Here is a 14,754-nt window from a genome sequence, read left to right on the forward strand (position 1 = left end):
TGCAATACGCACACATGGAGTTAAACTTATATAATATGCATGTCTACTTCTAAATTTTAAAGTTTTAAAACTTCAAATTTCTCAGGGTTGAGACCATAAGATCAGGTTTTGAAACTTCGAACTATTTAAATGGAGATTACCATACAGTGTGGTTAAAAAAAATTTTTTATTTTTTTTTCTTTACATTTCGAAGTTTCAATCTTACACACACACACACACACACACACACACACACACATATATATATAGATAGACACACACACACACATATATATATATATATATATATATATATATACATACATACAGACACACACACACACAGACACGCACAAAACCTACTTCAAGTTCTGTTACAAATAAAGAAAATCTCTAATGATAACTGATCATCCTGGAGCAATCATTGATGACATCAATGTATCTATACACCTACCTAGTCATCCTTTAACATAACAATTTATTTGAAGAAAAAGAGTGCCTGCAGTTTGTGAACAATGACCTCTGGAAACTAAGCTGCCACAGTGATAATAGTGGTCCTTAGGACATATTAGCAATATGTAAAATAACTCAGCCTACAGGCCAGAATCTAAAAGTAGTAAGGTCATACATGCATTCCGGTTCACTACTACTGAAATTATGATTACCAGTACCGCAGAAGTGTGAACACTTCACAAACACTGGTTAAAAACGATATACCCTAAGAGAAACCAACTGCAAACCTGCTCTGTTCATTACGCTTTTTCTTGGTGTTCATTTCTATGACCATTATTTTAAATGTATACCATGATCCCCTTCAGTACTACTACAGAGCTACTGCTACATATGAGCACTAATGAAGTTTAGAACTCTGTTACAAAAAAAAAAAAAAACATACTGTAAAAAAAAAAAAAAGAATATCAAAAGAAAACTACGGATGCCTGAAAGACTTCATTCTTACGCAAACTTCAAAAAAGTCTTTACAATTTTTTCAGTGTCAGTGGGGAAACAACCATGCCATTCAAAATGTATCTCACACTGAAAATTGCAGCAGAGTTTTCAGTATGTGATAAATAGAAAAAAAAAAACAAAAAAAAAACTCATTTGCTAACAGAGGAGTGCTTGCTGCCACAACGCCTCCCCCCTCCCCAGATGCTTCATATGCCAGAGGTTGCAGTGGTAAACATAGCATTATTAAGCATACTTGACACTACACAACTAGAAAGGAACTAAGGAACTGCAACACAATAGAAACCTAAACCAATGCAAAGCAAACATTACACATGCATCACTGAAAAAGATGGAAACCCAGACTGAAATGAGACTGTGGCCCAACCACTAAGTGACAAACTAAAGTGCTGCCAGAAGGGTGCAATCACAATGTAGTCTAACCATCACCAATGTTAAAGCTGCATCTCTCACAAAATACCAATGTGCTGTTATAGTGCATATAACAAAATCGCTATAAATATTTCTTAAAAGAAATGTTATGAAACATTTAAGACATAAAACTACACAACAGGTATCTCAAATCCTGACATATTAAGAAAGGACATGGACAAAATTCTTAAGTGTAATAATAAACTAAATAAAGATCACAATCTTAACATACTATGCACTAGCAAAAATAAGTTTGCTAAGGAATTTGACACTTTTCACAGGATTAATAATACAGAAACTGCATTTCATTGACTGTTTACATTATTTTCATTTTTCAGCTAAACTATGAAATGTAATTTTGAATATTCACTCATACATACATAAACATTCCAGAGATCTGGTCACTCTGACTCAAGTAAAATCAGGATGGAAATAATCATAATCATACAATTTCAAGATTTTTAAAACATTACACAAGACACTACCATCAGCCTTTGAAAGCAACAAACGTAAACTACATTGCTATCCAAAAGCAATTTTAGCACCATTACATAACTGCAACTTCTTTATAAGCATTTGTGAAACGGCATGCATAGTGCGTTTGCCTTTCTCTTCTGCAGTCTGGAAATATTACAGTACTGTGTATTCAAAAGAGCGGTAAAAGGTTAAACTTGTTACATGGTGTTTCAGTTGACAGCTTTTAAAGCAGACTCATTGTTGCTTTTAAAGCAGACTCATTGTTGCTTCCACTATCTACTTTTCTAAACTATGACCCAGTTCCAAAGCAAAACTAGCAACAAATGGTTAAAATATTATCAAAGTTTAAACTACTCTCTTGAACCTTACGAAAGCACCATGTCTTGCCGCAAAACAAAATATTTTGACGGCATTAATAAGTAATAACAAAAATTATACAGTGGGTTCAACAAATGTAAGCTTAGAAAATAAAGACAGACTAAAACAGAAAACTGAAAGAAAACCATGGTCAAATAACAGATCTAAGAAAGACTGACAGGGTGGTTGAGGGTACTCTTCAGTGTTACGTGGAGACAGAACTGAGCCCAGAGTCTGACTCAGTGCTGCAAGCTTCTTTCGCATTTTCTGAGATATTTTCATTAAGGTTGTTCCTGCTAGAATTGCACAGATGACAGAACTTGGTCAAACTACAACAGCTTCTTAGGGTATCTTCTGGTAACTCTTTCTTCAGACGTTCCATTTGTTCCACCATGAAAATGTCTGGCTGTTCAGGCAAGGATTCACATATACTGTTTTAATAAAGAAAACATGGTTAAGTATTTTCCAAAAAAGGTAATACATTTCCAAAAAATGCAGTAATGTTTCTATTATAAGTCTTTTCTAAAACAGGAACATATCCTGCATAAAATTGAAGTTCAGCTCCTCTATTTTTATTCATTCTCTTATCAAATGGTTACTGCAATTTAGGTGTAGGGTAGATGTAGCCTATGAGTGCAAGGCAGAGGAACTAGTTATGAACAAGGTACCAGCTTATGCATGCACCTACAAACAAGTTGCCATCCCACTAAACATTAAAAAACAGTCAGACTGACATGGATACACACACACTAATGTACCAGCTCACATCAGGGCAGTTGAGAGGATGGATGTCTACACACAAAGTGCAAACCAAAACACCCCGTGAAAATCAATATGGGTAAAGAGGATAAGCAGCAAACTCAACAGAGGATATCCCAGCTGACAAATAAACCAAAGAGCCAAGCTCAAGTGGATAAAAACTGTATGCATTTTTTTTTTTTTTTTAACACTAGTCAGGCTCCTAATGCAAGTAAATTCTACAAATTGCTTGTTTGAAAATTTCAAGCACCCAACCACAAAACACACATTTGCTACTAAAAAAAAAATTAAAGAAAACAGTTCCATTATTTTTGTTTTATGGCCACTCAGAAGAGTTTATAGTAAAAAATTACCATTTAAGAAGCTTATATTCAAGGCCTTGGGTCTAGGAAGACTATGTCAGAAAGAACAGCTGTGTGAGCATAATCACATAAACCTTACCTAACAGCAGATGCTCAAAATGTAGGATCACTGCTGCATTATAATTCATGTACATGGAAAAAAGTCATAGTATCTACCTTCAATGTTTCAATCTGACTTCCAAAGCATTACTGTGTGTACATGTAGTACCTGCAAGGATAACCAAGCCTGACAACCTTCGTTTCTGATCCTTCAAAAGGGGTCAGACTTGCATCTTCTCTTTTTAGGAAGAATGAGAGGAAGTTATATAGAAAGTAGGAGTGCCACCTGTTTCATTTTCCTATCCAGTGATGGTAAGGTCACCAAAGGGAACTATACAACCAATACAAGCTGGAGGGTGGTAGCGTACAATACAGGAGTGATTCTACTATCTGAACATTAAATGTTGTATGTGAGCTCACACAACTGTAATACCTGCATCTTAAGGATCACTGCTGCACACACAGTTTGTTACACCTCGGAAGGAAATTAATTCAGTTTTGTTAACCAGAGTGTAGCCCTGGCTGCAGACACAGGGAGAAGACTATAACATACCCTGCAAAAGTACAGTAGTTATCCCTGCCCTGCATCGGGAGTTTATATCAAGTCTGTAATGTTTAAAAACAGTGTAGATGGACACAAATATTTAAAAGCAGAATTCAGTAGCTGCAGCTGCATGTGCCGAAAACAGGCTGCAACCTATCCTTCCATTAACCTACCATGGCAGTTAAAGAATGCAATGCGACTAGCTACCATTTACAGAGTCTGCTAAGATGCTCAAACTTGCTTTCCTGGTTTTAAAAAGGAAAAGTACAGTTGTGTACACTTACCATAAATGTAGATGTTTGAGTGTATTCATTATTGCAGTCATCACATTCGGGTTATCTGCTTGCAGTAGCCCACAGTCGGCCTGACTAACAAAGTATTGGGTCCTGCGTTGTTTGCTGTCTCTTCTTCCGTGACATCAGGTAGTGCAACCAACGCCATTACATCAGTTTTTCTTGCCCCGGATGTCAGGTGCCCCCATAATGGGAAGCAATAAAATATATATATATATATATATACACACACACACACACACACACACACACTATAGCCAAAAGAAATCAAGGGGCTTGGAGGGAGGGTAACCAGGACTGCAACAGTGAATACATTCAAACATCTACATTTATGGTAAATGTACACAACTGTACTATGTTCTTCGTGTTTTACTGTTGCAGTCATCACATTTGGGTAGATTCCCAAACTAAGGATGGGAGGAGGAATTTAGATAGCCTTAGGACCAGCTCTAAGGCCCTGCAAGACTGCAGTGGCAAAGCCAGCTCTGGATTTAGAGAAAATTGTCAAATGGTAATGCTTGGTGAAAGTATGTACAGAACTCCAGATAGCAGCAGCTAGGATGTCCCTGGTAGGGACACCTCTGAGAAAGGCTGTAGAGGTAGATGCAGCCCTGGTTGAATGGGGTCTGATCCCCTGTGGGATAGGTTTTCCATGGTGCTTATTGTAGAAATGAATGCAATGGCCTATCCCTTTAGAAATGGTTTGCTTTGAAATAGCCTTCCCCTCTGCCCCTGCAGCAAATGCCACCAGTAATTGTTCAGATTTCCTTTGAGGTTTAGTCCTGTCCAAGTAAAATCTAAGTTGTATGTGCACATCTAAGGAGTGCAGTTATCCGTTCCCCTTTGTTCTGTGGATTAGGAAAGAAGGTTGGCAAATGAATGGACTGATTAAGAGCCACACTCGATACCACCTTGGGCATGAAGGAGGGATTGGTTCTGAGGGACACCCTGTCCGCATGAAAGATGATGAAAGGCTCCACTGCCATGAGAGCCTGTAATTCAAATACCCTTCTTGCTGAACTGACTGCTAAAAGGAAGGCTGTTTTCCAAGAAAGGAATTTTAAATCTGCACTAGCAGCTGGCTCAAAAGGAGGGAGTGTGAGTTTCTCCAATACAAAGTTAAGGTCCCAGGCTGGAGTAGGGGGTCTCTTCTTGGTGGTCTTAAATTTTTGGCCCCTCTGAGGAACTGCTTGAACAGTGGATGAGAGAAGAGGGGAGGTTCTGTGTTATAATGAGCTGAAATGGCTGAGGTGTAAATTTTTATGAAGGAAAAGGAAAGGCCCTTGTGAAGCATCTCAGTTAAGTATTGAAGAATCTTTTCCATTTTCAGCATAAGATTTTCTAGTACTAGGCCTCCTTGCCTCTAAAATGATATCCATCACTTGTTTACTGTGGGATGGTAAAGGAGAGGTTAGGTAATTAGCCAGGCTGCTAGGTTCAGGGTTTGAAGCGGAGGGTGCAGAATCTGGTTGTCCTGCTGAGACAACAGAGTAGGGGTCTAAGGCAGGCACCATGGGGCCAACAGTGACACAGTGCACAAAAGGGGGTACCAGTGTTGATGTGGCCAGTCTGGTGCAATCAATATCGTCCTTGGTTTGTCCTGCTTGATCTTTAGTAGTACTTTGGAGAGGACAGACAGATGAGGAAAGGCATAAAATGATAGGTTTTTTCAGGTGAAGGACACAGCATCCACTTTCCAAGCTTGCTTGTGGGAAGGACAGAGCATCCACTTTCCATGCTTGCTTGTGGGGAGTCCTTGTGCAAAATTTGTTCAATTGGTAGTTCTCAGGGGAGGCAAACATGTCTATATCCGGGCTCCCCCACTTGTTTGTCAACATGTTGAAAGTCTTTGGTTCCAGTTTTCACTCGTGTGGGTCCATGAGGTTTTTGCTTAGTCCGTCTGCCAGTGTATTTAGTTTTCCTGGCAGGAATTGAGCCTGTAGATGCACTTGGTAGCTCAAGGCTGTGTTCCACAGTGCCACGGTTAGTCTGTAGAGGGGGTAAGAATGGGTACCCCCCCTGCTTGTTTATGTACTACATAACAGTGGTGTTGTTGGTCTTTAACATTAATAGTCCTGGAAGAATGTGGACCTTGAAGGCTGTCAGAGCATTCTGTACAGCTAACATTTCTTTTTGATTGATATGCAGGTGCATTTGACTTGGGCTCCATTTGCCCTGAATGCACTTCCCTGCCAGGTGAGCCCCCCATGCATAGTCTGATGCATCTGTTGTTAGGGTTTGGGCGGCAGGGGGTAGAGTGAATGGTAGTCCCTTGTTTTGGTGGCAGGCCTCTGCCCACCAAAGGAATTCTAACCGTAGGCAAGGTATGATAGGAATAATTGCTTCTAGACCCTGAGAATGTTGACACCATAGGCATTTTAGATACCATTGTAGTTTCCTCATATGCAGTCTTGCATGTGGAATTAGAAGAATGCAAGAGGCCATGAACCCCAAGGCTTGCAGTATTTGCCTTGCAGATAGCAGGGTTTTTGTGGCCACTTGTTTGAAGTAGGTTGTCAAATGAATTTGTTTCTCTTGCGTGAGGAAAGCCATCTGGGAATTTGTATTCAAGCTTGCTCCCAGGAATATAATTTGTTGACAGAGTACCAGGTGTGATTTCTTTTTGTTTATGGTGTACCCCAGACAAGTTAACACCCTTTGTACAAAAGCCAGATGATTCAAAAGTATGTCTTGGCTTTCTGCCTGAATTAGACAATTGTCCAGGTATGGGTATATTTGAATATTTCTTTGCCTGCAAAATGCAATGACTGGAGCTAGACACTTTGTGAATACCCTGGGCGCATTAGGTAAGCCAAAGGGCAGTGCAGAAAACTGATAGTGCATGTAGCCTGCTTTGAAGTGTAGGCATCTTCTGCAAGATTCCCTGATTGGGATGTGCAGGTATGCTTCCTTTAAATCAAGTGTTGCCAACCAGGCATCTTTGCCTAGCATAGGAAGCAACTGTTGAAGATTTAGCATCTTAAATTTTGGAATCACCAAAAAAGTGTTTAAGGTAGACAGGTCCAGGACAGGACGCCGTGAATTGTCTTTTCTGGGTACCAGGAAAAGTCTCAAGTAGAAATCTTGTCCCTTTTCCTCTTCTGGTACAGCCTGAATAGCCTTTATGCTTAAGAGCGAGAGTACTTGATTTTGAGCCTCTGCTCACTGATTTGGGGGGAGATCTGGCCAACCGTTTGGGGTTGGTAACATGTGGAAGTGAAATTTGTATCCTTGGGAAACTATATTTAAAACTCATTTGTCCTGGGTAATGAATTCCCAGTTTTTTTGCATGTAGAGCAACCCCCCCCCCCCCCCCCCCAAGGGGCGGTCAGTTGGGAATTGCTTGTTGTCATTGAGACAGTTTACCATAGGGGGGAGTTTTACTACTCCCACATTGGGAAGTGGGGGTCCCCCACTGCTTAGTCCTGTGCGTACCCTGGGACTGAAGCCTGGGTGTTCCGCTGGATCTGGGTTTGGACTGAGAAGGCCTGCAAGAGGCTGGAAAGGACCAATTCTTAGAGGGCCAATGCCTACTAAATCATGGAGGTTGTACTTGTAAGAAATCTTTAACAGTTTGCATAGATTTAGCTTTTTCCTCCATCTTTTTGAGAACTTCTTCTGCCTTGTTGCCAAACAGGTGGTCCTGATTTAAGGGAGCATCCAGTAATTTAACTTTAACATGATCTGGCAAGGATTGCTCCTTAAGCCAAGCATGCCTTCTAAGAGCAGACCCAGTTACAGCAGCCCTGCAAGATGCCTCTAGTGAATCAAAACCACTTTGCAAAGTATGTTTTCCAACCTGTTCAGCTGACTGCATTAAATCCTGTAAATCCTTATTTTCAGCAGAATGAGTAATCAACATCATTTTCTGTTTAAGCAATCCAATAATATGCTGCTGATACTTTAACATTTGAAACTGGCAGTTTAAGGCCCTAATGGCCAAGGTTGCATAAGTGTATACCTTCTTACCCCATCTATCCAGCACACTGGAGTCTCTATCAGAGAGGGTAGGATTTTTGGCAGTAGTACCTTTAATGCCCTTGGGACCCTGTGAAATGGTCTCAGGATCCGCAGTTGGATTTTTGATAAGGAACTTGTGAGAGTCAGGAGCCCTGTAATATCTATCAGGTTTTCTGGGAGCAGGAGGTGAAGAGTCAGGGGCCAATCTAGATTCCGAAAAGGCATCATCAACAATGTCTAGTACAGGAGGGATAGCTAAAGGCCTGTGCTGGGGCAGGAGTAAGAAATCCTTACGCCTCTTTTTAGAATCAGAGTAATCCTGACTTTCCCAACGAAAATGCTCCCTAAGAGTACGTAAGGTTTCACCAAAAGAGAAATCCTCTGGGGGGAAGCAAAGGGAATAGAGTCCTCAGCATCAGAATCCTCATAGGTAGAGAAGGGTAAATCCTGGTCATCAGAGGAAACAGAAATTTCAGAATCCTGGTCAGAAGTATCATAAGCAAACTCAGTCCTAGGTCTCTTAGAGGGGGAAGGTTGGCTTCCCCTGATTAAAGTAAGAAGGTCTTCAGCCATTCTTATCATTTTTTTTTTAGGCATAAAGGCCTGACCATGCGGTCTGGGCATCAGTTTTCTAGGCATGGTTCGGGCTTTAGGCCATGAAGAAGAAGATGGCGTTGGTTTGATATGCAAGTCAGTAGGCCTAAATGCACCCACAGAAGCCGGTGCCTGCACAGTGGCTCCGGACCCATCCAAGGTAGAGACATCCGCAGGTTCCACAGTTGAAGCATCTCGTGAATCTGAAGTAGCGGGTATCAGGGGCTGCAAAAGCACCTGCTTAGGAGAAGCGTCGTTGGCAGCTTTGGACCTAGGCGGCCTGTCTCTGTCTTTATCTTTGTGTTTTTTCGGAATGTCTGTATTCGGATGGATTACCAAAGACATATCAGGGTAATTGAACAGAGCACCAAAATATTTAGAAGCGAAAATATACCGAAGACTGACAGTTCGTTGTTTAAATAAAGCACAAAACCGACAGCTAGTTATGTCGTGGTCAGGGCCTAGGCAAGGAATACAGTATAAATTAAAATCTTTATGAGGTATTTGCTTTCCACAAGAAATGCAATTATTTACTTTTACTGACATCGGTTTAGAGCAAGAAAAAGTTTCCCCAATGGGGTACTTGGCTTTAGTTGAAGACTTCAGTTCTGAAACTCGAAAATGAAAATTTCAGGAGTCGGCCGACCGGCACTTGCAAACTGCTTCTGCTTCGGGCACCACACGGCAAGAAAGACGGATGTAATGGCGTCGGCTGCATGTTTTATACCCCTGACTACCTGATGTCATGGAAGAAGAGACAGCAACCAATGCAGGACCCAAGACTTTGTTAATCAGGCTGACTGAGGGGCTACTGCAAGCAGATAACCCAAATGCGATAACTGCAACAGTGAAACACGAAGAACATCAGCCAGTCAGCATCTCTGGGGCTGGTATTTATCTGATGTACCAGCCATCTAAATTCCTTCTGGATGGTAAATTGAGGGATGACTTATTCCAAAAAAATGGCAGTGCTGCTTTCACAGATTTCTGACATAACACTCAAAGTGTTTCATCTGAATGGCTAAGGGCATCATTAGCATAGATGCAGGCATGCAACCCTAAACCCATTTATCCGTTTTCTGGGCTAGGTGGCCAAAAAAGGGTGTAGGAAAAAAAAACATCTTGTAAGGCAGGACCAGTTAGAAGACTTATTCCAGTCACCATTTACAAGAAGGTCTTGGCATCAATCTAGACTTCTGCAGACTTGGAGATGCTCTGGCTGGTTAGACATGGAATACTAATGTAAGAATCTGTGGAGTAGGGACAAAATGTCAATGCTCTGGCACTTTCAGAAATCTTAGGAAAGTACAGTTGTGCAAGAATTACCATAACAATAGATGTCCTAACGATTACTGATGCAGTATTCCAATCAGATGGGATTTCACTACTGATGTCCAGTCAGTGAAACAAAGCCTAAAACCTTCCATGAGCCATACGTCTAACATATGACCTCAGCCCAGGAAGGCAGGGTTTACATTAGTGGAAGCATGAGTGTAAATCCTCAGATTATTTCCAAACCAGCAACATGAAGACATATGAGAAGAACGTGGTCAGTTAAGCGGGGAAATACAGGAGACAAGGGAAGACCCCCCCCAGTCCTAGAAGTTGCCAACCAGGGCAGAAGAGGAAAAAAGGGATAAAGACATGTAAAGAAGGGGGATGACGGTTGAGAAGGAATGCAGCAGCAGTCATCAGTAAGACATCTACTGTTATGGTAAGTTCTTGCGCAACCATGCCATGTCCTGAATGAAATCATTGCTGGAGTATTCCAAACAGGTGGGTGATTCAAAATGTTTAAGGGAATAGTAGGGTGAAAGGTTGAGAACTAAGAACAGTCTAAAAAGCCAGAGAGGACTGACCTGGAGAAGGCAGCTCTGGATTTGGAAGAGACATCTACCCTGTAATGTTTGAAGGTGTGCGCTGAAAACCAGGTAGTTGCGTCCAGTATTAATCTGGAAACTACCCCCTTGCAGAAAGCTCCAGAAGTGGCCACTGCTTTAGTACAGCCTTTGGGAAACAGGGCAATGATTTGCCATGGTAGGTACAACAAAGGAGATGGACCTTGCAAGCCAGCTAGTAATAGTCTGTTTTTGAAACTAGTTCACCCACCTTAAACTCTAGGAAGGAAACAAACAATTGGATTGACTTAAGAACAAACCTAGTATTGCCCACGTAAAATCTCAGTTGCCTATGTACATCCAGGGAATGCAGTATTCTTTTACCCTGTTCAGTGGTCTAGAAAAAAATGTAGGAAGGTTGATGTGATCTGACTGAGGGACATCTCATTTACCACTTTAATCATGAAGGAAGGCCTAACCCTCAAAGGCCACACTGAACTTACAGAAAACAGGGAAGAGAGGAATAGCTATGAGAGCTTGGAGCTCTGAAGCCCACCAAACAGATGTGAGGACTACCAGCAAAATGGTTTTCCAGGTACAGAACTTGAGAGTGGAAAAAGCTGCTGTTCAAAGGGAAGCACAGTATGCTTTCCCAAAACACAGCTGAGATCCAAAGAGGGAGGCACTGGTTTTCTAAGAGGATTTAAGTGCATGACCCCCCCTGTAAGAACTGGACATTAGAAGAGGATTAAGAAAAAATAGGCTAAAATAGTTGAAAAATGGATTTGATAGATTAATATGCTAAACCGCCTTTCATGAGCTCACACAAGTAAGACAAAACAAGAGGAGTCTCATTTTACTGGGTCCAAACTTTTATCTTGACACCAGACTGAAAAACTCTATTTGTCTATGCAGGATTTTCCAATGGTAGGTCTCATTGGCTCTTACAGAACTTTAAGCATGTCTTCAGAAAACTGATGTCTGCAAGGGACTGGAATCTATCATCCAGAATTAGATTGAGGGATCCAACAGAATTAGGTTGGGATGAAGCAATTAGCCCGTTGTTGTGTGAGCAAGTCCACTTTGTGGGGTAGCTTGTGGTGCTGGCCCCTGACTTGGACAGAAGGGGAACGAATGCTGCCTTGCCCAAAAGGGAGTCACCACCAAAAGTTATTTTTTTATTTTTGGATTTTGAGTAAGATTTTTGGGTTCAGAGACAGGGAAGACATAAAGAAATCTTGTCTACTGGAAAGACAAGGCATCTGTTCTCCAAGAGGTATTTGTTGTTTTCCAAAGCAAATAAGTCTATCTGTGGTGTACTCCATCTGTTGACTACATCCAAGACTACTTCTCTGTTAAGCATCCATAGATGGAGCATCTCTGTTTTGAGGGAGTTCTGCTGGAACACTGTCCTGGGAAGGAATGTATGCTGCTTGGCGGAAAGTGTTTGCCGTGATGGTCTGTCCCCAAGCTATCTAAGCCAATCTGCACTGATGGCAAAATCTTGTTCCTCTCTGCTTAGTTATGTACCACATGACTGTTGCGCTGCCTGTGAATACCCTTAGAGGTCCCAGCTTTCAGAGACGAGAAAAGTTGTAGAGCCTGAATGAGAGCTCACATCTCCTTTAGGTTTGTGTGTTCTGCTTTGAGACTGGACTGCCACTATTCCTTGACCTTCTGGGTACCTCTCCATATCCCCCAATCTTTTTCAAAGTCATCTGTACTCAGTTCTTGACTTGGGGTCTACACCCTGAAAAGAAGCCCTCACCTGTGACACCCGCCAAGAGCTCTCCCACTTCAAACATGGGATACGGGGTGTGTGTGCGTCTGTGGGATGAGAATGCTGAAACCATACATTTTTCAGGAACCACTGGATCTTCCTCATATGCAGCCTGGCGAGTGGCAGTACTGGAACAGTTGCTGACATGTAGCCTAGTGCTCTGAGAATTTCCCTTGCAGAGCAAATGGAGATGTAGGAGGGATTTGGAAATAGGCTGTGAGGCTCGGCACCTTCCCCTGAGGCAAGAAAAGTCTGCATGTTTTTGGTGTCTAGCCTGCAACCCAAGCAAACTAGGTATTCAGTGGGCTGTAGGGAAGATTGTTTTGCAAATGATAGTGAACCCCAGTCAAAGGAGGAGGGCAAGGATGAACGTGATATGCAGTAACAAAGTCTGAGGAAATGCTTTAAATTAGCAAATCATAGAGGTATGGGAATAGCTGTACTCCCTATAGCCTGCAAAAAGCTACTACTGCAGATAGACTGTTTGTGAAAACTACAGGAGCAGTAACAAGCCCGACAGTCAAAGCAGAAAAACAGTGTGAAGAACCAGTGGAAAATCTCAAAACGGGTGACTGGGAATATGTAGGTGCAGGCACCATTCAGGTTCAAAGACACTAAGAAAGCCTGGGAAGGAAAAATGGAAGAAGGGTCTGAAGAGACAGCATTCTGGAAGTTGGTACCTTGAGGAAGGTGTTAAGCTAGAAAAGATTCAGGATGCATTTCCCCTGTCCTCCTTTCCTGGGTAGCAGTAGAACCCTCTTCCCTCAAACTGATGGGGAACAGGTTCTATTTTGCAGTGGGAGAGTACATCCTTTAGGATGGGTTGTAACTGTATGGGGGAAGAGGCAAGAAGCCTTTGAAAGGAGGACGTTGCCTCCAAGACAATCTACAGTGCTGCTGAATAATGGTGACTACCCACTTGTCTGTTGTGATCATTTCCTAATCTGTAATGGATGAGATGAGCCTTTCAGAAAGGGGGAGGGTGGTACTGGGAGTTGGAGGATGGAGAGAGGATAGTCACACAGACGCATCTGTGAAGGAAAGCCTCCCAGATCAGAGTCCCTTTCAGGTTTGCCCGGAATCTTTTCCTAGGTGCTTTGTGTTTCAAAGGAGGCCTAGGCTCTCTGCAGACAAAGGAGGTGGATTTAGCAAAGCAGTTTCCTTGGAATATGGGCACAGAGGTGAGCAGAATTTGTCTGCAGTCTTTTATAGTTTTTCTCTTGTAGGGTCTTGAACAAGCTAGAGGTCTGTGAACCTAATACAAAATCTCTATCTAAAGGACAAGTGTAAACAGTGAACTTTTGAAATCTTTAGGCAGAGGCTGAGTGTAGCTGTGCAGAAATCCTAGTAAATAAGCCAGTAGCAGCTGCTTTGGAGGCGGCATCTACAGCATCGCAGCTGCATTTAATGCAATGTCTAGCCTCTTGAGTTACTTGGGCCCCCAAAGAAATGTCCTGTTATACTGTATCTGACCCTTCCATGTCAGCAATAACCTGATTCAGGCCGCCAAGAATACACAAAAAATATTTGGTCATGACAGTCTGACAATTAATAGACCTGAAAGACATGGTTGAGGAAAAGTACAGTTGTGTACACTTACCATAAATGTAGATGTTCGAGTGTATTCACTGTTGCAGTCATTACATTTGGCTAATCTTCTGGCAGGTTGTCCTCAGTCGACCTCATTAACAAAGTCTTGGGTCCTGCGTCGGTTGCTGTCCCTTCTTCCATGACGTCAGGGGTATAAAACATGCAGCCGATGCCATTTTCATCAGTTTTTCTTGCCCCAGATGTCAGGTGCCCCCCAAATGGGGAGCTATATATACATATATATATATATATATATATATATATATATATATATATATATACATACATATACATATACATACATATATATATATATATATATATATATATATATATATATATATATATATATATATATATATATATGTAATTTAGAACACAAAAAATATACCTCCAAATAAAAGCAAATACACCAAAAAGGCTTTTGAAAACGTAGCAAAAGAAAGAAGAGGTATAGTAAGAGTAAAACAGGGAGATGGCGGGTGGGTAACCAGGACTGCAAAAGTGAATACACTCGAACATCTACATTTATGGTAAGCGTACACAACTGTACTATGTTCTTCGTGTTTCACTGTTGCAGTCATTACATTTGGGTAGAATCCCAAAGCTATGGTTGGGAGGATGGAATTATACAGCATTAGGAGCAGCTATAAGGCCCTGCAAGACAGCAATGGCAAAGCCTGCTCTGGATTTAGAGAAGAGAGGTAAATGGCAATGTTTGGTGAACGTATGAACTGAGCTCCAGGTAGCAGCTTCTAGAATGTCTCTGGTAGGAACCCCTCTGAGAAAGGCTGCAGAAGTAGAT

At 41.6% G+C, this 14,754-nt stretch overlaps 1 protein-coding gene across 1 annotated transcript in view; it reads right to left on the reverse strand.

Moving 5' to 3' along the window:
- Positions 1–270: 270 nt before the first annotated feature.
- The window catches only part of GPCPD1 (glycerophosphocholine phosphodiesterase 1), a 1,148,488-nt gene continuing 1,134,004 nt past the window's right edge, over positions 271–14,754 (reverse strand). Inside the window, exon 20 of the mRNA XM_044056397.1 lies at positions 271–2,621. Coding sequence (XP_043912332.1) covers positions 2,396–2,621 — 226 coding nt within the window. The 3' untranslated portion in view covers positions 271–2,395. The remainder of the gene's footprint in view (positions 2,622–14,754) is intronic.

Source organism: Protopterus annectens, chromosome 1.part2 (assembly GCF_019279795.1).
Source record: "Protopterus annectens isolate FY-2018-M chromosome 1.part2, PAN1.0, whole genome shotgun sequence".
NCBI classification, from domain to species: Eukaryota; Metazoa; Chordata; order Ceratodontiformes; family Protopteridae; genus Protopterus; species Protopterus annectens.